The sequence below is a fragment of the Corylus avellana genome, chromosome 1 (assembly GCF_965113065.1).
Source record: "Corylus avellana chromosome 1, dhCorAvel1.hap1.2, whole genome shotgun sequence".
In the NCBI taxonomy this organism is placed as follows: domain Eukaryota; kingdom Viridiplantae; phylum Streptophyta; class Magnoliopsida; order Fagales; family Betulaceae; genus Corylus; species Corylus avellana.
Genome location: NC_142490.1, coordinates 13,013,486 through 13,039,360, shown reverse-complemented (window position 1 = coordinate 13,039,360; position 25,875 = coordinate 13,013,486). Strand labels below are relative to the sequence as shown.

General features: G+C 36.5%; 4 protein-coding genes, 1 non-coding gene and 1 pseudogene across 9 annotated transcripts; 3 read left to right on the top strand and 3 right to left on the bottom strand.

The window, feature by feature from the left end:
- Window positions 1-1,207: 1,207 nt before the first annotated feature.
- On the bottom strand, window positions 1,208-6,774 carry ATCOAE (dephospho-CoA kinase family). 3 transcript variants are annotated; one of them, XM_059584259.2, is made up of 5 exons: window positions 6,681-6,774; window positions 6,174-6,326; window positions 3,710-3,913; window positions 2,833-2,978; window positions 1,208-1,916 (listed from the first exon to the last, which is right to left on the bottom strand). In XM_059584259.2, exons 3-5 carry the CDS (start codon window positions 3,815-3,817, stop codon window positions 1,457-1,459), a joined length of 714 nt encoding a protein of 237 aa, XP_059440242.2. In that variant the 5' UTR covers window positions 3,818-3,913; window positions 6,174-6,326; window positions 6,681-6,774; the 3' UTR covers window positions 1,208-1,456. The 3 variants fall into 3 exon arrangements, with proteins under 3 accessions (XP_059440242.2, XP_059440241.2, XP_088375132.1); XM_059584258.2 differs by lacking the exon at window positions 6,681-6,774 and adding an exon at window positions 6,409-6,587; XM_088519006.1 differs by lacking the exon at window positions 6,681-6,774 and having other exon boundaries at window positions 6,174-6,348.
- Window positions 6,775-7,149: 375 nt separating this feature from the next.
- On the top strand, window positions 7,150-7,220 carry TRNAG-CCC (transfer RNA glycine (anticodon CCC)). Its single transcript has one exon. It is a non-coding gene; the product is annotated as a tRNA-Gly (tRNA).
- Window positions 7,221-8,518: 1,298 nt separating this feature from the next.
- On the top strand, window positions 8,519-16,091 carry LOC132170260 (pentatricopeptide repeat-containing protein At5g66520). 3 transcript variants are annotated; one of them, XM_059581174.2, is made up of 4 exons: window positions 8,519-8,682; window positions 8,765-10,447; window positions 10,565-10,738; window positions 16,039-16,091. In XM_059581174.2, the coding sequence occupies exon 2, from the start codon at window positions 9,000-9,002 to the stop codon at window positions 10,374-10,376; it is 1,377 nt and encodes a 458-aa protein (XP_059437157.2). In that variant the 5' UTR covers window positions 8,519-8,682; window positions 8,765-8,999; the 3' UTR covers window positions 10,377-10,447; window positions 10,565-10,738; window positions 16,039-16,091. The 3 variants fall into 3 exon arrangements, with proteins under 3 accessions (XP_059437157.2, XP_059437156.2, XP_088368610.1); XM_059581173.2 differs by having other exon boundaries at window positions 8,765-10,461; XM_088512484.1 differs by having other exon boundaries at window positions 8,765-10,738.
- Window positions 10,917-12,111, bottom strand: LOC132170263 (glutathione S-transferase). The gene is made up of 3 exons (XM_059581176.2): window positions 11,824-12,111; window positions 11,689-11,737; window positions 10,917-11,595 (listed from the first exon to the last, which is right to left on the bottom strand). The coding sequence occupies exons 1-3, from the start codon at window positions 11,971-11,973 to the stop codon at window positions 11,150-11,152; spliced, it is 645 nt and encodes a 214-aa protein (XP_059437159.2). The 5' UTR covers window positions 11,974-12,111; the 3' UTR covers window positions 10,917-11,149.
- LOC148587955 (glutathione S-transferase-like) lies at window positions 15,293-16,135 on the bottom strand. The gene is made up of 3 exons (XM_088512485.1): window positions 15,983-16,135; window positions 15,844-15,892; window positions 15,293-15,756 (listed from the first exon to the last, which is right to left on the bottom strand). The coding sequence occupies exons 1-3, from the start codon at window positions 16,133-16,135 to the stop codon at window positions 15,293-15,295; spliced, it is 666 nt and encodes a 221-aa protein (XP_088368611.1).
- An 8,985-nt stretch (window positions 16,136-25,120) lies between these two features.
- LOC148587954 (pentatricopeptide repeat-containing protein At4g02750 pseudogene) lies at window positions 25,121-25,594 on the top strand (annotated as a pseudogene).
- Window positions 25,595-25,875: the final 281 nt, after the last annotated feature.

Below are 25,875 nucleotides of genomic sequence, written 5' to 3'. Positions count from 1 at the left end.
AGCAGCCAACACTACAATATTGTGGCACTTATCTCTCACTTTGCATAAGCCAATTGTTTTTGCCTGCCTTTTTAGGACTAGGAGTGGCTTCTGACAACATTAGCCACTAATAATAGTTCTTGCTTTATGTTCTTTTACAAATAATGCATGTACAAGTAATGCTATACCGACTATTATATAACTGGAATGACGTCACAGTTAAAATTAATCATTGACTTTTCACTGTTATAACATCAAGTTGTATCACTATTTATTCACTAAAAAAAACTCATGAACAGGTATTGTCCTAAGGAGACTACAATTTTCACTACAAACAAATTTCTTTATAAACTGATATGACACTTCATAATTAGTGACTAATTTGTCAGTCATATATAATCCTAATCATTTCGCGAATTATGAACTCTTATATCCATTTTTTGAAATGACTATAATAAAAACTGTAGTACCTTGAGCATTTTCTTTATTAGATTAATATGAAAAAAAAAAAAGAAGTCATGAATAAAATTTAACGGCTGAGTGATGTTAATGGGGGTACACAACCACTTTGAGATGGTGAAGGGACAAACCGAGAGATTAAATGTAATAATCACAATGGGGTTTGGCCGATTGAAGCAGCAATCAAAGATAAAGGAGTAAATTTTCAAATGTATGAAAATTACAAAGTTCCTATATTCATGGAAAACGATTGCAGCGGAATGCCATCTCAGATTATTCCCAACAAAAGGATATCGTAGAGAATGTTATGGGATAAAATAATGTGATACGATAAATTGAGTACCCAATGAAATAATAAAAATGTTATGAGCCCAGCTTAGTGCTCAACTTGAAACCATGATCCGTTGCAGAGGCTAGTGCTCAACTTGAAACCATGATCTGTTGCAGAGGCCTATTGAAGGCAAAGATTAAAAAAAAAAAAAAAAAAAATAAGTCTTATCTGCATCTTGACCCAAGCAAATAGCCCCAACAATTGTTTTCATCAACTTAATGTTGAAAGGAAGCACAATCCCTTCCATCTGAAGATCTAAGAAAAGTAATGCTAGAAATTACACTATTATCCCATCATAATCACAGCCTACTAACATGATGGGATTAGCTACCGTTAAAAAATTGAAAAAAAAAAAAAAGTTCAAAGATTGATTAGTTCGGCCACGTCAAAAGAATATAATAAGTCAAAAGGGTATAATAGAAGTGTGCTTTCTAGATGATCAAAAAGCTCAGGAGATCTGGTAGAGAATATCCAAAAAATATTCAAAAATGAGTGAGTTTTCATTACAGTCCCAGTGAAACACAGAAGGAGGCCTTTTATTGATAGTCTTCCTTCCGAAGAACAGAACAAGATACTTTTTGCTTGTCAATACATGAAGAAAAAAAAAAAAAAAAAAACCCTCTAAAGCACAGATTGGTTTAAATGAAATACACTGGCAAATCTTAATCAAGTACAAGTTTGAGATAGTTATGATGGCTCAAAACCATTACCGCCGGAGATTTTTCGGCATATAAGAACGCCTATAATGACGGAGACAAGGGCCGACAATGCTCCCTGCCGGGAAAGCCCAAACTCAGTCCATGTCAGGGGCTTTGTGACCTCATATAATACCTTCCTAAACTGTTCATTCAAGTCCTCTAATGATCCTGTATTGTCAATCACTATGTCTGCCTTAGTCCTTTTTAAATCCAGAGACATCTGAGCATTTATCCTGCTTCCAGCATCCTCCTCGCTTGTTCTATCTCTTGCCATGAGTCGTCTAAGTTGTGTTTCAGGGTCAACCCATACAACAATAATGGGCTTCGTCCATTTCTCCATCTTGGCCTCGAACAACAAAGGGACATCAAGAACAATAACCTTAAACCCTTTCATCCATAACTTCACAATTTCCCAGAAGATACCAGAAGATATATACGAAGCCAATAGCCTTCAAGAAGAAGAACAGCCAAATTTCAGAACTGATTGATATGCAATTTCTGTGAAAGAGTAGTTCAATACAAATCTCCAATAATGCATAGTACCAAGAATATTGTGGCAAATTAAGGCAATGTAGATAATACTAATTGGCGTAATTTATCCATATATAAAGAGATTATACTCCTAAAACTTGACCTGCACAAATGAAAATCATAGCATGTAGAACTTCAAGGGTATCATTTCATGATTAAAATTAGCTTCCAATGGACCAAAAACAAAAATTAACACGTGACCTGCTTGGTAATCATGAAATCAACTTGCAATAACACGACTACTAAATTGTCTCCTTCAAGAAGTTAAGTGCAGGCTGATTTCAAATTAAGCCAGATAACCAATGTTTGCAAGATAACAACTTCCTATAATCTACATTTTGAGAAACAAATTTCACCCAGCAGATAATCAATTGAATGGTGTTAGTGTTGACCCAAATTGGAACTAAGTTTGATTTATTTGATGTCACATGAGGGAACTAGAGCAAAATAAGAACTGTATAAAGTTACAAAATATTATGCGGTTTATTTTTCAAAGCCAAAAATAAAAGCTCCTATAGAAATTCAATTAGAATATCATATTTCTTTTATTTCATTTGATAACATTACTTCATACTCTACCACACAGCCAGACAAGAAAGATACAACTAGCCATATATGATCCAGTCTAATAGAAACAATGTCATATAAATATATGATAAATTCATATCGAACTCCACACTTAGGATAAAGAAAATAAAAAGAAAGAAGACTAAAACAAAAAAAGGAAAAGGAAGTAGGCGCAAGCCATAACCTGAAAGCATTGAAGATGAAACAAAGAATGGGCGAATTTTTAATTTTCATTTAACTTTGAAGCACATGCTTAATTATCAGTACCGATTAAGAAGTTGGCGCTTTGCAGGATCAGAGAACACAATTTGGCCCAATCTAGGCCTATCGACTTCTCCATCAGCTTGTAAAATGTCCTCTCCAAATGCTGCAACAACCTTTTTCCAGCCACCAGTGCCTTTCTTTAACACATCCTGGAAACAAAATCCAGTATATTTTATATGCAAAAAGACCAGAAGCCACCAAAAAGCTTGAGACTTGCTAGCAACTTAAGGTGTAAAAACAAGAAACTGAAATTTTTTATCAAGCTTATCAACATGAAAAGACTAGACTCACTAGAACTGTATGGTCTTTTCAGTAAGACCATAATATAACATATTATAACTAGTGAGTTTGGACCTAATTACCTTATGTTAAGTGTGATATATTTCTAATACAGGACTTCATTTTTTTTTAACCCACACGTGCATACTCAACAGCTACTAAGATAAATCGTATTTGTCGATGGTTCACATACGATACAATATGGACACAAAGATACATTACTTCCCGATAGTTTGTTCAATTAATATATCAATAATACTTTCAAATGTATATCATGCTAAGTTGTGAGTTGAAAACATATATAACAAATGCTAAAAGGGGCAAGATATGGCTTCTCACATATTATGTAGCCAGTTTGGGAGATTTTTACTGCCAATCTAAATTACATCGGAATCATCAATTATGGAGATTTGTTCCAACTGATTGATCTGATTTTCACAATTGCTTCTATCATTTCTTTTTGTCTTTAAAAATTGTTAATGTGGTTGATTGCAAATAGAAAATTTACTATAAATGTCAAAATGGTTTCAGATCTAATGGCGAATTTGATGAGAGAGAGAGAGAGAGAGAGAGAGAGGCAGATGAAGAAAGAGGAACATACACGAGCGACGATGTCGGCATCGACAATGGGGATGCCATGGGACTTGAAGAGATTGGAGACAGTGCTCTTTCCCGAAGCGATTCCACCGGTTAGTCCAACGATTCTCATTCTTTTACCAAGCTGTGCTATGAGAGGGTTTCGGATTCTTCGTGTTATATAGCTCTATTGGGTCCAGTTTTTTAGTTACTCACTAGCAACAAGGACCTGCAAACAATTCTTAAGGTGCCCACAGTCATATATAATATATAAGAAGAATTATACACAAGGTGCCAATTTCACTTTTTAAACGCTGTGGAACCATTTCATCATAACAATTCTCACATATAACATTGATAAAAACCAATCCTTTCCATTACCAATTCTTGCCCATCACATAAATAAAATCAACACATAATTTCATAATGGCACCATTATGACATTAGCATCCCATTCATCACATTCTGCAAAAAAGGTAGCTTGACTCACCATTTTTAACATGGATCCATAAACATATTAGCACTCTTTTGAAAGTAAAGAATAATGAGATATATAAGTATATGAAAACACCCAAATAAAAATTTATTACCAACTTTCATTTTCTTTGATGAGCTTTTCTGTTTAAATTAATGGCACTCTTTCTGGTTTTTCCAGTAGCTCAGGTGGGTTGAGATAAGTAGATGCTTTGTCTCTATAGCAATTTGTCATTGTTATAGAGGCTCTGAGTAAAATGTTATTTGCCACTGTAGATGGGGGCTGTATAGGAACATTGATATGCTTCATATTTCCCAGCTTCTAATTGTGGCTGTCTCCTTGCCATTTGATGAGGCAAACCCAAAAATCTAAGCCATCTACGTGCCTCATTCTTATGCCTTGAAACAGTTTCTGATTTGAAAATTAACTTGAATAAGTCAAAATTGGTTCATGTGAGTAATGTCAATAATGTTGATAGCCTGGCCAGTAATTTGGGATACACAGTGTCTTCTTTGCCTTTGAAAGTATCTTGGCCTTCCGTTAGGAAATCCTTTTAAGGCCAAATATAATTGGAATTATGTTATTGAAAAGATCGAGCATCATTTAGCCAATTGAAAGAGGATGTACTTGTCTAAGGGTGGAAGAATTACCTTAATAAAGAGTACCCTAGTCAATTTTCCTACGTATTTCTTGTCTCTTTTTCTCTTCCAGCTAGTGTTGGCAATCGCATAGAAAAACAACATGCAAGAAAAAAGAAAATCCAGCAACTACAAGTCTTAATTTCAGCTTAAACTCTTCAAAATTTAAGAGTCCATTTATTCCAAGAGAGTTTACTTCCATCAAATTTTGATCAATAAAATATTCATGCAAATCTCTAATGAGCTTTTGCTAAATCTTTCAACTCCTAGCACAGTTCTAAAAATCCTAAACAGAATCACCACACAAGCTGTCATCGCAACTGTTTGTTCACCCTTGCAAAGGTTCCATGTTCACTTTGTACTAAATCCAACAGAACAATGCACTTGCAGCATCACATTCTATAATGCTAACAAGTTGTTTTGCACCCATTTAAGCAACCATATGTCTAAGTCAATGCAAGCTACTCTCTGAGAATTTTAACATAACTAATAGCAGACACCTAAAACACATTTCAATCTGTAAAAAGAACCTTGCCACAACTTTGGACGTTAACTCCCATGTTAGTATTTTTGTCGCTGTGAGAATTGTAACATAACTAATAGCAGACACCTAAAACACATTTCAATCCGTAAAAAGAACCTTGCCACAACTTTGGACGTTAACTCCCATGTTAGTATTTTTGTCGTAAAGCCATGAACAGAATCTAGTTACTACTAATAAAGTATGTGTTATCCCACAAAAGCAACTAACAAATATGACCAAATTAACAACGATTTTAACCCATTTGTGGCATGTCCAAAGATTTATATCATATACATAAAACACATTAAACTAGAAAAGGTTTATCCATTAAAGATTAGCATAACAAACATATACACATATGTAGTAACAACAACAAAAAATGATGGAATTCAGTAATGCCTAAAAGATATCAAAATCACAAATTTTTTATCTACCCAATACAACAGATCTGCCGTTAGTTATCACAAACCATATATAAATTTCATTGTTCATCATTTAATGCAAAAATCAGAAAGCAAGAACACACTCAAGAACCAAAGCAAAACATTTTACAAAAGAGAAAACATATTTTCAGGAAAAACAATATGCAAGATCAAAACTATCTTCCTCTTTTTTTCATATTATACCTGCCCACACCGAAGACACTCATGGCTCGCAATAGGGGGAGACAGAGTTTGGGAGGTGGTTACTAAACAAATGTACTAAACCTTCAAATAATCATCAGAACATCGATTACCCAATTCTTAACACTCTTCAAACTCCAAATTTGGATATATACAGGGAGAGAGACGGAAAGAGTGAGCCGAAGAGGGGAAAAATTTCCGAGTAGAGAGAGAGAGAGAGAGAAAATTACCGCAGTTGGTGACTCTTCTTGGGAGTTTGATTCGGCCAGCTACCGTACCGGAGACGAGAAGGGTTTCTTCTTCGTTTTTCAGAGGGGTGGGGGCGTCGAGTAAAGCTACGGAACAACAAAACTTCCGTAGCATATCCGTTTTTTCCTACGTGGCTGCAGTTAACAAACTGTGGTTAGGTTATTTAAAAAAATTCAAAGCAAAACAAAAAAGAAAAAGGAAAAACAAATGGAATACCCAAAGCACGCGCGTATCCCCTTTGTTCCCCAAACTCAAATTTCATCTCCTAAAAAAACTCAGATTTCATCTCACCCAAAACCATTTCATCTCCCCCCCATTTTCCCTAAAATTTTCTCACGCTCCACTCTCTTTCGGCGACACCCACTGAACGCCACCGCCTGCCACTTCCGCCCACCACCTCCACTGAACGATGGTTCAAAAAGTCTCTGTTCCAAGCTTTTTTTTTTTTTTTTTTCTCATCACTGAGGAAATTAAAGAGAAACCTATACTCGCCAAAATCCTTGCGGCGGTCCAGGAAACCCAAGAACCAGATGGTGTGGGAGTCATTCGGTGGGCGGAGGCGACCACGTGAAAAGAATCAGATCGGCCGTATGGTTGGAGTTCGGCCTTCGTCGTGGTGGGCGACGGCGCTTGGTGGTCTCAGGAGGAGAGGGGGGTGACCGCGTGTTTTTGAGGGAGAAGGGGAAAAAAAAAAAAAAAAAAAAAAAAAACCAATGAACTAGCTAAGGGTGGGCGTCGCCGGAAGCTGAAGGTTTGGCGGTGGGGAAGAGAGAACAACGTTTGTGGTTTTGGGGAAATGAAATTTGAGTTTTGGGGGGCTGAAGGGGATACTGTATCAACAATGGCACGCAGGCGGAGAAACATTATTAAAAACAAAAAAATAGAATAAAAATAAGTGGAAGAGAAAAAAGAAAAGATGGTAGAAAAAGAAATGAAACTTTCGCCGATTAAGGAGAAGCGCATCTAGTGTAGTGGTATCATAGTACCCTCCCACGGTACTGACCGGGGTTCGATTCCCCGGATGCGCATTATTTGTCTATTTTTCTTGTTTGAAAGATAAAAAGGAAAATGCCTTCGATTATAATTTGTTTTAATAAAATATTATTTTGGTAGTTGAGAAAATGTTCGAGACGAATAATGATTGTTTATTGTTTATAATTGGAAAAAAAAAAAAAAAATTACTTTATTTACATATATTTTATGAAATCAGAGCCAACTTTTGGTTGCATGTTATTACCCTTTTAATTAAACAGATTTAATTAAACAAAATATGACTTGACCTTGACCATTTAATTAAACAGATTTCATTTCTTAATTACAACTATTTAATTTTGTATTGAGTTTGTGTCAAGTTCATTAATCATGTCAAAAATTACCGGTTTTTGCAGACCCAATGAACAGTATAGCAAACAGAATTCTTCATCACTTGAGCAATTGCACTTCTCCCACTCACATTCACCAAATTCAGGCCCAACCCCCCACTTAAATATAAAATGTGTGTTTGGATAATTTTTTCTTTTTCTTTTTTTTGTTCGGTTACTTCAAATTTCCATTAGCACATAAACAGTAATAAACCACCCTATCTCTAAGCAATTTCCAAACTCTTTTCTTCCCTCAAAATATTCAGTCTCTCAGCACCAAAAATAAAGACAACCCAGAAGAAAAAAAAGCAAAATAATATCAAAAAAAAAAAAAAAAAGAGACTTCACCTCCAGACAGAAGTCTTTCCACGGCACCGAAGGCAAGATCTGCCTAATAGTGCTACCCCAAGCTGCAGTCTTGGACTTGGCAGAAGGGTTGTTGAACCACAGAAGGTCTGTCCAGCGGATGGGGCTGGTTCACCACCCCCACGATCGATTGCATCTACTCCTCGTCTCCCCCAACAATCTCTCCCTCATCTCCAGCTCCGCTAGCCGAAGAATATCAATGTGTTGATTTAAATTTGAGAAATGATTCACGATAATATTTTCTGAAAAATTATTCAAGTTAATATTCTTTTTATATCACCTTACAAATTAACTATTAAATTTGTAGATTTATTTGGACCCTACATAAATTTAATAAATTTTTTATTAAATTTGCAAGATGATATAAAAAATATAAAATAAAATATTAACGTAAATAATTTCTTCTAAATTTTTGGTACCAAAGTTTAAAACTCAGCAAATAGCACCAAAAAAAAAAAAAAAAAAAAATTGGTCACTTTAATTTTAAAATGGCCTAAAAATATTTTTAATCCTAAAGCAGGGCCCAAGCCCCATGCATTAATTATCGGGCTGGCCCATGTAATTTTCAGCCTCATACAACAAAAAGCCGCCTGAAAGGTTCTGTTGCCTCGTCTACGAAGATCCTCTCGCTCTCTCTCTCTCTGAGCGACAGTCCCAAATATTGTCTCCCCAAAACCAGAAATTCAAAGCTTTGTCTTCCTAGGAAGATAGTTCGAGCAATAATTCCCAGCGCTCCAATTTCTTCGATATCTACGGGCCTCAAGTAACCCTCCTTCTCTACTTTACTTTCGATTTTCTATTTATTTATTTCTTAAACATTTTTTTTTTGTCTTTGTTAATTCCAGCGCTTTCAATTTCTTTAATCTTGGCCACATATATCGCCCAAACAAGCAAATACTACTTTTCCTTTACTCTAAGGTAATCACTTTTGTGGCTATCTTCTCTTCAATTGTTTACATGTTTTTTCTCATTGACTATCAAGTTTAGAATACTTAATGAACACTATTGAACACAATGAATTTATGCGAGTTTGATTAATTTAATAGATGGTTATACACTTGGGGATGTTTTGCCAACCCAATGAACAATATTACAAACAGAATTCTCCATCTCTTGAGCAATTGCACTTCTGTCAGTCACATTCGCCAAATTCAGGCCCAACTAATCCTCCAAAACCTCCACTCAAACACCGCCATTGCCCACCAATTCATTGCTGCATCCCAATCATTAGGCCAGTTGGACTCCGTCGCGCAACTCTTTAGACCCCATGTTTTCGTTTTCAACACTCTGATCAGAGCCTTCTCTCACTCCCACATCCCTCACACCCCTCTTTCTATGTACGCCTGCATGCAAAGAAACTCCATTGCTCCTAATAACTACACCTTCCCTTTCCTCCTCAAGTCCTTGTCTGACTTCCGTGAGCTTAAACAAGGCCAATGCCTACATACCCATGTCATAAAATTGGGTCATCTTAATGATATTTATGTCCAAAATTCGTTGTTGGATATGTATGCGTCATGTGGGCATATGGGATTATGTCGGCGTGTGTTTGACGAAATGCCTCAAAGAGATGTTGTGTCGTGGACGGTTTTGATTATGGGGTATAAGAATGCTGGGGAGTATGACGATGCGTTGATTGTTTTTGAACAAATGCAATATGCGGGCGTGGTGCCGAATCATGTTACTATGGTCAATGCGTTAGCTGTGTGCGCAAATTTCGGGGCCCTTGAAATGGGTGTGTGGATTCATGATTTTATAAAGAGAAGTGGGTGGGGATTGGACGTGATTTTGGGGACTGCTTTGATTGACATGTATGGAAAATGTGGAAGAATTGAAGAGGGGTTGGGTGTTTTCAGAAGCATGAAGGAAAAGAATGTGTTTACATGGAATGCACTTATTAAAGGGCTAGCTCTTGCTAAGAGTGGGGAGGATGCCATTTGGTGGTTTAATAGAATGGAGCAGGAAGGATTCAAGGCTGATGAAGTGACTGTGATTGGGGTGCTTTGTGCTTGTAGTCACTCGGGGTTAGTAGATACTGGTCAGCGAATCTTTGGTTCCTTGATTGGTGGGAAGTATGGGTTTTCACCCAGTATCAAACATTATGCTTGTATGGTTGACCTTTATGCACGTGCTGGATGTCTTGAAGACGCTTTCAAATTAATCAGAGATATGCCTTTTGAGCCTACCAAAGCTATGTGGGGATCATTGCTTGCTGGTTCTAGAGATCAGGGGAATTTGGAATTCAGCGAGTTTGCAGCTTGGAAGCTTGTAGAACTGGAGCCGAAGAATAGTGCTTACTATGTTGTGCTGTCTAACCTGTATGCAGAGATGGGAAGATGGCACGATGTCGAGAAAGTGAGGATTATGATGAAAGAGAGAGGACTTAGGAAGGACTTGGGTTGCAGTTCTGTGGAACCTGAACCTCAGGAGCATGTTTATGAAATTTTAGCGCAATAAGTCACCTGCACGTAAGAGAGAATCTATAGAGTTTGTTCAATAGAGGTGCCTCCATAATTCTATTGGGCCCGGTAATTTTTGATATGTATGGACATGTTTGTTTTTGAACACTCTGACTTTGCACCATTATTTGTTTGCTAGATTAATCACATAATTAACCTGCATCTCTTACATAAATGGACCTACAGATGCTCTGCATAGCTGTCTGAAGGAAGCAATGGATGTATCTGCGAAGGATGGAATCCTCTGATGGTTGATCTGTCCAATTATTTGTTGTTGGTCAAAGCAATATTTAACGAGAACTCAGTGTGTCTGATTGAACCTCCTACAATCAACATTCTTATTTTGATTGCTGTTCACAGGTGAAAAGATACTCTTACTTATGAAACATGTTAATATTTTGGCAATAGAAACTTATGATTCTTTCTTAGCATTGTGTTGGAATTTCCTGACCACAGAGTAGATTGAAATTGTTCAAATTGTTTCCTCTGTTTTCACTTTTCTGTGAGTGAATGGGGGAAGTGGGCAATCATTTCCAAGTAGAGTAATCATTTAGAATTATGAAATAGTTCATAAACTTCATGCCTTCAACTCGAAGATTGAAGGCAAGACACCAGTACAACTCATTAAAGCAACGCAAAAATATCAGCTCCCACACTGGAAACGGGAGACTAACAGTAGACTCAAACTAGATGAGATTTAAATCTCAATTCTTATTGAACGTAAGTGACCAAAGAGAAGCCGGCCGGCCGGCCGGCAGCGGCTAGTACTCCTTAGTGCTTCTGCAGGGCAAGGACCTTGCACCAAGCTGGCCTTGCTGTGATATCAGCTGCCCAGGCACTGACATGGGGGCGTGAATCAAAGAGCTTTTTGGCTTCTGTGCCCAACAAGTATTGAACAGTGGGCAGGTGGTGCAAATCTGCCAAGGTGAAGCAGTCGCATGTCAAGTATTTTGAATGAGCCAGCCGACTCTCATAGATATCAAGAACCTTAGCCAGCTTTGCTTCGTTCTCCTCCACAACTGCCTTGTCGGTAACCATGCCAAACACTGGCTTCAATGCCAATTCCCAGGAAAGCTTTGAAGCTATCGGGTCGTATTGGTGAGCCTCCACCTCAATCGCCACCCCTATGATTGCTTTCTGCTTAGTGTCTCCGCATGCCAGATCAGTCCCCTTGTCAGCATACTGGTGGGAGATGTACTTAGTAATTGCCCTTGATTCTGCAATAGGATGAAAATCAGTAAACCACACTAAGCATATCACCCATTAAAGTAAAATTACTGTAGGCAGTTGCATATAAATATAGACATTACCAAAGAGCTTCAAATCTCCATCTTCAAAAGCTGGAATTTGACCGAATGGCTACATCAACAAGGATATTAATGTTAGGTCCAAATTAACATACAATTAAAGAAGTTTGAGTTACAAGAATGGTTTCTTGTTCTTACATTGAGAGACAGGAAGGGTTCTTTCTTATGTTCACCAGCTTTCATGTCTACAGGCACAAGCTCAAATTCAAGCTCTTTCTCATAAAGGGTAGCGAGAACCCGCTGTGTAGCTGTTGAGAGAGGGATTCCGTGGACTTTGATGGGTGCCATGATTGCAGATGGTGATGAGTAATTTAGAACAAACAAGAGATAGAGAAGCAAGAGGAAGATGGGTTATCAAAGTAGAGTTTATGCTGCTAGTTTTATAAGGGCAGGGGAGTGGACTGAGGTTCGGTCTCCTTTTCTAGAATGCTCTATTTGTAAAGCTGCAAGTCAAGTAAACGGGGAAATTCTTTTTCTAATCTCTCATAAAAAAAACAAATAAAAAAATGAAGAAGGTACGTGGCAGCTGATTACGTAGTCGATGACTCCTATAGTACTTTGCTTTTTTGCTCCTTTTTTTTTTTTTTTTTTAATTTATTTGTTGGTGGGATTCGGTTGTCGCCGCCCTCAGTGGCCGCCTAAATTGAAGTCAAGCCCGCCTTGGTAGACCCAATCACCGAACTCGCTCACTCAAGGGCGATGGTTTTCATTGCCATTGGTTGTTGCTGCGTGGCTTTAGCTGTTCATCTCTCCAATCGACTGCCCTTCAATTCTACAAAGGGGGGCTTACTCTTGAATTGAATAATTGAGCGTTTACATTCGACTCAAATAAATTCTTTACTAAAAAAAATATATTTATGGGCGGTCTCCCACTTAAATTAAACCAAATTTATGGGCGGTCTCCCACCATTCCTCTTTGTCTAAAGTCTAAAGAAATTAATTTAACATTTTTTTTATGGATAGAAAGGTATTCTTTTTTTGCATTTGTGGATAATCTAACAATTAAATTAGATTAGCCCATCCCTATCCAGCTGGTTAAAAATAATTTGGGTGTTTAGTAAATTTTTTAAACACTTTAAACATTTGTGGCTCCCACTATTACATTTCTTTAAACAAAAAAAAACAAAACAAAACAAAAAAACCATAAAACACCCTTTAAAAAAAAAAAGAAAAAAATCTTATATAAATGTTTCGAAAACATATGTTTATTCTTTATGGGTATTGAAGTTGACTTTGTTAGTTGCCCCTTCATAATTAGAAGTGGTTTTCTCCTCCCACCTCTAGTGTCCACGCATGTAGGGTTGGATCTACCTCCTCTACACCTCTTGTGGAGGCGGAAGCCCCGCAACAACGGGTCATCGAACCGAGTAGGAGAGAAACATGTGTTTGTATATAAGGTAATTGATGACAAAATTTAACTCCATCCGAAAAACAATGAATCTAATTTATCTGTGATTGTATGGATGGCGTAATTAAAAAAGAAAAATAAATTTTTGTTTTTGTTTTTTCAACCATGATTGGAAGCTATTTAAAAGAATTTTGGCATCTTTTGTTCATCATATGCCAATACTTGAGGTAATTGATGACAAAATTGATTATTATTATTATTATTATTATTATTTTCACTTAAAAATGAAGTAAGTTAATGCCTGCTAGTTTGACAAGTCAACTAAACTGTATAACTCTGTTTTTACCCGATCCCATGGATGCTTAGAATATTCTGCTTAATGGTGAAGAAAACTATATATCTCGAAAAATAAATATAAAAAATAAAAGAAGAAAACAATATAGAAGACAGGGAAGTTTTGTAACCATGCATTTGTAACGTCTAAATCGTCGGAAATTCCAATTGAGTGCATTAGAAGATGTGGGTCAGGGTCCAGACGAAAATACTTGCATTTGAAATTACTTTTCTTTTTTTTATTTGCAAGTGTTTCCTGTCTTCTTTCACCCTGTTTTCAGTGCGCATGAATCACATGGGGCGGTATAAATGGCTCAAAAATCTATAGATTTCTTTAAATTTAAATCTAAAAATAAAAATAAAAAATCCTCCTGACCTCTTTGTTGTCTCTCTGTCTGTGTGTGGCTCTCATGGCTGTTTTCTACATGGCCCTAGAAATTCTTGTGTGGCCCATTTGAATTGCCAGACACCAAAGCAACCCCCAAAATCAGCCCATGACAATTGACAACCCACGAAATCTTCTATGACACCATTTCAATATGAATGCAATATCCTGTTTGGAATTAGATTTGAAAAATAGAGCTTTTAAGTCAAAAAAAAAAAAAAAACTTTTGGATAAAAGCTTTATTTTTAAGTTTTTGCACTTTTGGCAATTTTTAGGCTTTTTGGATCATTAAAAGTGTTTTTAATTTTTTTATCAAACGAATACTTTTTTTTTTTTTTTTTTTTTTTCTTTTCAAATAGACTTTTTGAGTGTTAAAAGCACTTTTAGATTCCAAACAGGCCCAAAACTGTAAGAGAAACCCCAAAGATTCCAATTAAACCCACTTCATTAGATTCAACGACAATTGTTTAATAGGATTAGTGGGCTTTTCTTATAATATGCCAGTTTTAATGGGCCAATGATTCGCTAATTCCAGTGGGTTAATTAATTAGTTGTTGAATGGGTTTCTGATTGATTGTATAAATGGGGGAAGAAATTAAAGGAGGAGTAATTATTCTGATTTGTGAAAAGCTTGGTGAACCCTTTTTTTCTTTTATCACCAATTTCATCTTCCAATATTACTTTTAATTCTATTTTTCCAAATTCATCAAACAGTCATCCATTCTCATGCAGATGCTTAATTTGCATGGGCCGCATGGCTGTCCGAAGGAAGCAATGAATGTTAATTTGTGCTTTAAGGATGGAATTTTCTGATCCAATTACTTCTTGTTGATCAAAGCATTATTCAAAAGCAGTGTTTTTTCTTAGATTCTTTTTAATTTAGGAAAATAAATTACTTTTTGCTTCGAGTTGAAACAAGCTCTACAATAACTTCATTTATCATTGTTTCAAATAAATGCTTAAAAAAAAAAAGGGAAGAAATTTAAAAAAATAATAAAAAAGATAAAACTTTTTTATATTAAAATAATGTTAATAGAAGCAAAATGGCTACCTATAACACTAAGAGAGCTTGTTGCATGTGTTTTTTTTAGGAGTTTTCCCCCAAGTTGTTGCTAGTACTCTAACAAGAAGTACTCAAATGTGCTTGTGAATTTGAGCATTCTACCCAAAAGATTAAACTGATAGGAAGAGGTAAATCTAATTAAATATTTTAACATCCCCTCACGTGTGAATTCAAACTCCATTTTAATAGGTGATATCCAATACGTGAAATATTTAATTAAAATTAATAGTGAATTTGACAAAGTTAAAGTCAAAGTTTGAACTCAGGATCTTTGGTTCTGATACCATGTTAAATCACAACTTTCCTAAAAGTTTAAGCCGATAAAAAGAGGTAAATCTAATCATTCAATTATAATATGTTATTCATAAACTTGATGCCTGCAACTTGAAGATTGAGGGCAAGAAGCCGTGGCTAGACTCAAAGTACTCATGCTTATTGAACACAAATGACAACAGAGAAGCCGGCCACCCAGCTGCTACTACTCTTTACTCCTCAGTGCTTCTACATGGCAAAGGACCTTGCACCAAGCTGGCCTTGCTGTGATATCAGCAACCCAGGCTTTGACATGGAGGCGCGAATCAAAGAGCTTTTTGACTTCTGTGGCCAACAAGTATTGTATGGAGGGAAGGTGGTGCAGATCTGCCAAGCTGAAGCTCTCACCCGCCAAGTATTTTGACTGAGCCAGCCGACTCTCATAGATATCAAGAACCTTAGCCAGCTTTGCTTCGTTCTCCTCCACAACTGCCTTGTCGGGAGTACCCTTTCCAAACACTGGCTTCAATGACAACTCCCATGTAAGCTTTGAAGCTACCGACTCGAATTGGTGGGCCTCCACCTCCATCCACACCCCTATGATTGCTTTCTTCTTGTTGTCACCGAATGCCAGCCGGGTCCCCTTGCCGGTATACTCGTCGGCGATGTACTTATTAATTGCCCTTGATTCTGTACTTGGAATATTGAAATCAGTAAATATTCACACTAATCATAATTAGTATGTCGACCGTTGTTGCATATAAGTAAAAACTTTACCAAAGAGCTTTAAATCTCCATCTTCAAGAGTTGGAATTTCACCGAATGGCTGCATCAACAAGGATTTTTAATAAACATATTTAATGGATCCTAATTAAGAAGTTCAGTTACAAGAATAGTGGTTTGTTCATGTTCTTACATTGAGGCAATTAAGGAAGTGTGGTTTTTTATGTTCACCAGTTTTCAGGTCTACAGGCACAAGCTCAAATTCAAGCTCTTTCTCATAAAGGGTAGCTAGAACCCGCTGTGTAGCTGGTGAGCGAGGGATTCCGTGGACTTTGATGGCTGCCATGGTTGTTGCCGATAAATGGTGGTAAGTGATCGAGAACAAAGAAGAGACACAGAAAGATTCAGATTGGTATCAAATTAAGTAGAGTTCATAATTGTTGTTTGAAAGAATAGCATTTCTCATTTTTTAGAAAGTTAAAAGGTACGATGATTTGGTTATGTGGATCATGAATCTAAGGAGCATGTGGATGGATTATTAAGGATTTGGTTTAAGTACCGTAAAAAAATTAATTTATAATATATTTGTTGTTTCAACGGTTTACATTTTGTTTCAAGTTTTCTATGAAAAAAAAAAAGAGAATAAAATTAAAATCTAAACCATTAATAAAATTTAAACACTTAAGCCAAATCCGATTATTAAAGCATTAGCAACAACTTCCCTTAAATTTTACTTTGATATAGGGAACCAAATTATTTTCTTCTTTGCTATTCAGATAAACTATACAATAGATTCCCTTATCATTTTCTTATGCCATGTAAGTATTATTTAAATTAAATGATAGAGGAGAGAAATGAAGCAAAAAAAAAAAAAAAAAATGATTCATACCAATATTTTTTTAATCTCATTCCCATCTCATTCTACAAATTCAATAGGTCAACCATTAAATTTATGTGGGCCCACATAAATTCAATGGTGAATTCGTCGATTCACTATAAAAATAGTTAAAAGATGGTTGAAAATGAACGAATTCTATCATTTAAATATTCTTTCAAATAAATGTTAGATGAAATAGAGTGGAAAGATAAAACTTTTTCTTCATCCCAAAAAAAAAAAAAAACAGAGATAAAACTATTTTATATTAAAAGAATGTCAAGGGAAGTGTTCCCTTGGTTTAGAAAAGAATCAAACGAGTCTATAATCTATTTGATCAAGTGTTCTTTTAAGAGTTTTATTTATATTTAGAGAAAGAGAAAATGAGATTTATAAAAGCTACTACTAGTACTCTTAGTCCGTAAAATAAAATGGATAACAGGCTAATGTATGCAGACATGTTCTCATAACATACGTGAAGGGCACTTATGTTGTCATGGACAGTCCATGTTATAAATTTACAAGCATATATATATATATATATATATTAGGTCATAAAACTTTAAGGTGGTCTCTCATGTTACAAATGAGAGAAGGGGAGAGAGAGGCTGTAATGGAAATTCAATGCCAAAAATACTTCAATAACCCATTCCACAATTCCTTATTCATGATTTCGTTTTTCTCAACATGTAGTGCTTGACTTCTTGGGCATTGTTTAATTTTTAATGGAAAAAATAGACTGAAAATTATCTGATTTGTCACAGTGTAATACATGAATTAATGTCATAATGTTCACTCTCTTTAAAGAAAATAATAAATAACTAAATTTTCTCTAATGATTAATTACGTTGAAAAATAGACTAAAAAAATAGATTAAATATGCTGTCTACAAAGCAATAGAATATTCAATATATTGGAATGCTCTTAATTATATATATAATGAGGTGGAAAGATGAAAAGATTTAAAATGCTCAAAAGATAAAACTTATTCTGTAATTTTGCATTCCAAAAATGAGAATAATGATTTTTATTCAAATAAGTATTATTTAATTAGTATTTAAATAAATAAATAAATATCTCACTTAAATTTATCATCTTAAACTTCAAAATTTATCGAGCCATCCTACTATACAATGTGAGAAGATGCTTATTAATTCATACCTTTGGGTTTTCTGGTGTAATATAAATAGGCAGCTGCAGAAATGCCAACCAAAGCAAGAGCAACCGCTACATCCAGGAGGTGGTTATGGGGTATTTGCATGAGCTCAAACGGTAACTTAAACATTTTCCCAATCAACTTGAAATTAATGGATTTTCGTATGGGTGAATGGGTGAATGGGTATAATATATATATATATCTGTTTGAATCTTCCCATCTTTATATATATCCTTTACTTGATATTCTTTAAATTCTTTTCCCTCACCCTTTTTAATTGGATTCAAAGATTGTTTACCTCAAATACGGCATAAGGGAGCTAGGGAGGGAATGAAGTAACGGAGGGAATGAAGTAAGGGATCGATCATCGCAACAAAAAAAAAAAAAAAAGGCTTTATGGGACCACCAAATCAGAACATGACATATGGCATTATGCCACATCATGAAATTCAATTTATTTAAAAAGAGAAATGAAAAATCATTAACACGTACATATGTGTCTTTCGAGTTGTGGAAATAAATCTGTGCAACGGTCATAAAACAATTGAGAAAGGCAAATCCCTAACCATCAACGTTAACATTCCTTCTACATAAATAATTTTCATGTATGGAAGATCTTAACATTAATTTGCAACGGCTATGTAAACCATTTTTTATATATAAATACCCATCATGTAAATCGATTGAGATCAAGCAACACATACAAAATTTCTTCTCAGTTTAGTTTTATCATGGTATCAAAGCATAGTGTAGATTCTGAGAGAATGAAAAAACTTTGTTTCTACAATTGAAAAACAGTCTTTATATATATATATATTTTATGCTTGCTGCACTTTGTTTTTTTTGCAGTGTCTCGGCAATATCTTGCCCAATTACTTTGGGTGCTGGTCTTACCTGTTTTTTGCCGGTCAAAAGCTGTCCTCCGCCCATCATAGTGGTCCTCGTTGGCCAAAGGCCACCAATCCACTCCCCAAGGATTTTTTCTGCTTCAATCCTTGCTCAGAGGCCCTCCCCACTCCAACCCACGCTCAATCCGTGAATTATTGGTGTTGCAGCAGCCGGTCCTCACATTCCCGTCGCATACCCACGTCATAGCCACCGACCCTCGATCAATGTTTCTACTCCTGCTCTTTCTTGGCCTGTTCTGGTCTGACAACACTAGCTTCTGCCAGTTCCGATTCACCTCCGTCGCCCATCACGTCCTCTGATTTCTAAGCATTCTGTAATTGCACAAAGAAGAAGACCTCTTTTTGGCTTTTAGGTAAATCGTTCCTTATCCATTTCCTTTCTTTCTTTTTTTTAGTTTTATATTTCCTTTATTTTTTTATTTTTTATTTTTTGATTGGATCCCTAGCCCATAAGTGAAGCCCATTAAACCATTCATTTTTCTTTTGCACTAAACCTACACACCATACTAGTAGTTCACTCTTTTTTTATTTTTTATTTTTTTTTGTCCAAGCCCATTTTATCTACAAAAGCCCACAACCCAATCTGCCTCCCTGTTATACTACATGTAGTTTAGGCTGGTTACACATCACCCTAAGCTACAAGTAGTTTAGTGTCACAAAAAAAAAAAAAAAAAGAAAGATGAAAACCACCACTCCCACAGGCTCCACACCTCCTTCCCAAGATCCCAATCATCATCTATACCTCCATCATTCCGACCATCCGGGTGTGGTATTGGCCTCTCAATCTCTCAATGGAGAAATTATCAAACATGAAGCCGAGCAATCACAATGGCTCTTAGCGCTAAGAACAAACTCGGATTTATTGACGGGACCATCTCTCCACCAGCAACCTCCTCCAAAGATTTTTCGCAATGGAGCCGTTGCAACGATATGGTAAAATCTTGGTTATTAAATTATATTTCTAATGACATTTGCACCAATGTTATTTATTGTAACCATGCGAGGGACATCTGGTTGGATCTTAAAGAGCGATTTTCTCAAGTGAATGGTCCTCGCATGTTTCAACTAGAGCAAGATATCAACACCCTCGTTCAAGGCACCATGCCTATTGCCACATACTTCACAAAACTAAAAGGGTTATGAGATGAACTATCCTCAATTCAACCCAGTGCCCCTTGCACCTGTGGCGCACTAAAAGAGGGTCTCCAACTTCAACAATGTCAGCGTACCATAAAGTTCCTCATGGGTCTCAATGAGTTATATGCAGCTGTTCAGGGACATATTCTCTTAATAGAACCATTGCCTTGAGTCAATCGTGCATATGCCTTGGTCCTTCAAGAAGAACGCCAACGCAACATTACCACCCCACCCACCATTGAAGGCATTGCCTTAGCTGCAAAAGCTACTATACCACTATGGAAGGACAATCGATCTGGCTTTCAGAAGAAGGAAAGACCAAAATGCACTTATTATAGTCGTGATGGTCATACTACTGAGCGGTGCTACCAACTTCATGGATTTCCTCCTACTTGTCGCAAGATTGACTCTAGCTCAAGCTCCAGTCCTAAGCCCCGTGCTCATCAGGTTTCCACTACCAGCAGCCTCCCTTTTACACCTGATCAATGTCAACAACTACTTGCAATTTTGAATAATGTTACTCCACAACAGTTCATGGCCCACCAAGCAGGTAGTACCGAACCATCTCTCTCAAGTACGTCTTCTGTCTTATGTGATGATTCATTACGGATTCTTGACAGTGGTGCTACTGATCATATGGTCTATTCTCCCACTGCCTTGACCCAATCCTATCCTGTTCATGGTCGTACTGTCCAATTACCTAATGGCTCATATGCCTCCGTAACACACATTGGATCTGTGACATTTTCTTCATCACTTGTTCTTCATAATGTTCTTTGTGTTCCTACTTTTCACTTTAACCTCATTTATGTGCGTACACTATGTCGCACATTGCATTGTCTCATTATTTTTTCTTCTGCTTTTTGTCTCATCCAGGACCTTCGCTCGACGAAGATGACTGATTTGGGCACTGAGCAAGATAGTCTATATTACTTCACCAACACGAGACTCGCAAGGTGTCAGGTGGCAAAGTCAACCCCAAAGCTTTGGCATCGCCGATTAGGTCACCTCTCCAATAAAGTTTTGTCTTTTCTTTCCAATAATGTATCTGAAATTTGTAGTTCAAATTCAGAACAGTGTCTTGTTTGTCCTTTAGCAAAACAAACTCGTATTCCATTTTCAACAAGTCAAATTTCCTCTACCACACATTTTGCATTAATACACGTTGATATTTGGGGTGGTTACCGTACTCCTTCCATTAATGGGGCATATTATTTTCTGACTATTGTTGATGACTACACCCGATGTACATAGGTCTATTTGATGCAACATAAATCTGCCATCAAAATAATTCGTAGTGACAATGGTCCTGAATTCACTATTCCATCATTTTATTCCGCCAAAGGCATCATCCATCAAACTAGTTGTGTCTCTAATCCACAACAAAATGGTGTTGTTGAACATAAGCATCGTCACCTCCTCAATATGTCTCGAGCCTTACTCTTTCAAGCCCACTTGCCCATACGTTTTTGGGGAGACACTATCTTAACCGCTACCTATTTGATCAATAGAACTCCTACTCCCCTCCTATCAGGCAAAACTCCATATGAGAAGTTATACAACTCGAAACCTCAATACAACCACTTAGGAGTTTTCGGTTGTTTGTGCTTTGCTTGCACTCATTCTCAAAATCCATCCAAATTTGACCCTCATGCTATACGACGTGTCTTCCTAGGTTACCCTTATACTCAAAAGGGATATCGTCTATATAATTTTGATAACCACAAAACCTTTATCTCTCGTGATGTCTTTTTGTATGAAGATCATTTCCCCTTTGCCCAAACCACCCCTAAACAATCTTCGCAAGTCTTACCTATTCCTTTTGACCTCCCTGATGATGTCCTTACCCCCTTGTCACCTGTCGTTGAAGCTTTGGTTGTCCCTTCTGCCACTCAGACTACCTCTTTCCCACCTCCTGTCACTCGATGATCTACTCAGTCGACCTAGCCACCTGCATACTTGCGTGATTTTCATCTTGCACATGCTTTACCATCTCGTACCACTCAATCATCTGAATTAGCGTTGGTGCGTTCCTCAGGTACCCCTTACTCTCTTGACGCATTTTTATCTTATGCTTGTCTCTCTAACCACCATCATGCCTTTAGTGCTGCTATTTCTCTTGCACAAGAGCCAAAGTCTTTCTTGCAGGTCATGCAGGATTCCAAGTGGGGAGATGCAATGCGTGCTGAGGTAGATGCTCTAGAGTCGACTCAGACGTGGACTCTAATCCATCTTCCTCTCGGACAGAAACCCATTGGCTGCAAATGGGTTTACAAAATAAAATATCACCCAGATGGTTCTGTGGAACGATATAAAGCTCGCTTAGTGGCTAAAGGTTACAACCAACAAGCTGGCATTGATTATACGGAGACTTTTGCTCCTGTTGCTAAGATGGTCACTGTCCGCTCTTTCCTTGCCCTTGTTGCCTCCTGCGGTTGGCACTTGCATCAACTTGACGTCAACAACGCCTTCCTTCATGGTGACCTTAACGAAGAAGTCTACATGCACCTTCCTCTGGTTTCGGACGAAAGGGGGAGACTAGAGTTTGCAAACTCAACAAATCCCTATATTGGCTTAAATAAGCTTCAAGACAATGGTATGCAAAACTTTCTTCCATTCTCATTAGTGCAGGATATAAACAATACAAGGCAGACTACTCACTATTCGTCCGATCCCACAAAGGTAACTTCACAGCCATTGTTGTATATGTAGACGACATTATATTTGCAGGCAACAACTTAGAGCAGATTCAGAAACTTAAGAAACATTTGGGTGACCATTTCAAACTCAAAGATTTGGGCAACCTAAAGTATTTTCTGGGTATTAAATAGCTCGTTCAAAGAAAGGCATCTTTCTATCACAAAGAAAGTATGCTCTTGGAATACTTGAAGATACCAGCTTTCTTAGTGCCAAGCCTAGCAAATTTCCCATGGAGCAAAATTTAACACTCAGTAAACATGATGGAGACCTCATTGTTGATCCCTCAACATATCGTCGACTAGTTGGTAAGTTGATTTATTTAACCATTACGAGACCAGATTTGGCTTATGCAGTGTAGGTGTTGAGTCAGTTTATGGACAAACCACGCACATCCCATTTAGATGCAGCACACAGAGTGTTACGCTATATCAAGCAGTCTCCAAGATACGGAATTCTCTTATCAGCCACAAGCAACATTCAATTACACGCATTTTGTGATGCAGATTGGGCACGATGCAGAGACACTCGAAGATCAATCACTGGATATTGTATATTCCTTGGAAGCTCACCAATATCTTGGAAAACAAAAAAGCAAACAACAATATCTCGTTCTTTAGCTGAAGTAGAATACAGAGCTATGGCCTCAACCTGCTGTGAAATTACTTGGTTGAAACAACTGTTGGCGGACCTCTATATCTCATATTCACAACCAGCAAAATTGTATTGTGACAACAAGGCGGCCATCCACATCACCTCGAATCCTGTCTATCATAAGAGAACAAAGCATATAGAGATTGATTGCCACCTCATTCGAGAAAAGCTGCAAGATGGCATAATTCAAACTTTTCACATACCTACCACTCAACAACCTGCTAATCTATTTATTAAGGCGCTAGGTACAACAAAATTCCATTACCTACTTGGCAAGTTGGGTGTCATGAATATCCACTCCAACTTGAGGGGGAGTGTTGAGGAAATAAATCTGTGCAACGGTCATAAAACAATTGAGAAAGACAAATTCCCAACCAGCAACATTAACATTCATTCTATATAAATAATTTCCATGTATAGAAGATCTTAACATTAATTTGCAACGGCTATGTAAACCATTTTTTATGTATAAATACCCATCATGTAAATTGATTGAGATTAAGCAATATATACAAAATTTCTTCTCAGTTTAGTTTTTATCATTTTGATTACAACAATTTAAAAAAAGGCAACATCTCTCGGCCTTTCTCCGAACCATCCCCACTGCAGCTCCTTTTCAAACCAAAGTTTTTTTAAGAATGAGTTGGTATTTTTTAGGTTTTCTTAAAATCGAATTTTCTCTCTTTTACTTTCCAAAAAAATTTGTAAAAAAATTGTAGAGAATCACCACCCTTAGGTGCCAAATTAGCACCCCCAAAACTCATAAGGGTGGCATTGCCACCCCAAAAAACTCTTGTGGTAGCTCGGCCACTTCTATGAGCTTCAGAGGTGGCTGATTCATCCACAAACACTACTATGTCATCTCTAAGTGTGGCTCGACGATCATTCATTCTTTTCGAAAAAAATAAAATAATTGAATTTTATATTTTAATTCATTATAAATTATTATTTAGTTTTTAGTTTTTATACTTTTGTATTTTTGATTTTTCCGTCCTTTAACAAGATTTAATGTCTCAAGACGGCATATTCCGTATGATTAAGTTGAGATTAACGGATTCCTTAACAGGTTTTTTTTATTTTTTTTTATTTTTTATTTTTATTTTATTTTTTTAACACATTGATTTTGCACCATTAATTGTTCGCTAGATTAATCACATAATTAATCTGCAGCTTCTTACATAAATGGCTAATATTTAAGAGCTTTAGCACCAATTTCCCTTAAAGTTAGGAAACTAAATTACTTTTTACTTAATTTTAAAATAAACTTTACAATAGTTTCTTTTATCCATTTTTTATATCATTTAAATATTCTTTTAAAAAAATGTTAAAACAAAGACGAATGAAAAAAAGAGAAAAAAACTTTTCTATATCCTTAAAACAATGTACATTAAGTGAAGCAAAAGTGCTACCTTATATTAAGGTAGCACTTTTGCCACGGTTGGTGTTCTCCTGATCTAAGGAACATTAAAAAGAATCAAATTTGTTGCTAATGTCTAACGAGAGCTCAACGTACTTGCCTACACTACAAAAAAAAAAAAAAAAAAGTTTTAGTGATATGGTTATTTGGAGCGTTTTTGGCCAAAAAAAAAAAAAAAAAACACCTCAATTGATTTAGAAACGCTCATGAATAGAAGCACTTAATTGGCGCACGCCTCAAATAATAGCGACTGGAATTCAATTTAGATATATATACTGTCACCATTTTAATTTTGATTGCACTTCACAGGGAAAATTGAAAGATACTCTCAACTTATGTAACATGTTATATATATATATATATATATATATATATATATATATATATATATATATATATATATATATATATATATATATATATCTTGGCAATAGAGACTTATGATTCACTCATACGTACGTACATAGGATTATTGTATTGGAAATATAATGGAGCAGGAAGGATTCAAGGCTGATGAAGTGACTGTGATTGGGGTGCTTTGTGCTTGTAGTCACTCGGGGTTAGTAGATACTGGTCAGCGAATCTTTGGTTCCTTGATTGGTGGGAAGTATGGGTTTTCACCCAGTATCAAACATTATGCTTGTATGGTTGACCTTTATGCACGTGCTGGATGTCTTGAAGACGCTTTCAAATTAATAAGAGAGATGCCTTTTGAGCCTACCAAAGCTATGTGGGGATCATTGCTTGCTAGTTCTAGAGATCAGGGGAATTTGGAATTCAGAAAGTTTGCAGCTTGGAAGCTTGTAGAACCGGAGCCGAAGAATAGTGCTTACTATGTTGTGCTGTCCAACCTGTATGCAGAGATGGGAAGATGGCATGATGTCGCGAAAGGGAGGATTATGATGAAAGAGAGAGGACTTAGGAAGGACTTGGGTTGCAGTTTTGTGGAACTTGAACCTTAGGAGCATGTTTATGAAATTTTAGCGCAATAAGTCACCTGCATGTAAGAGAGAATCCATAGAGTTTGTTCAATAGAGGTGCCTCCATAATTCCATTGGGCCAGGTAATTTTTGATACTGTTAAAAAAAATTAATATGCACAGCAGAATAGAACAGTGTACCTTATTTGCACTGCAATCAAATTCTCCAATGAATTTCTTCCTTTTCCCAGTGATGGAATACGCTACCAGAAATTACTAGAGCAATATTTACAAAATCCACAGTCTAAGAGCACCAATGAAAAT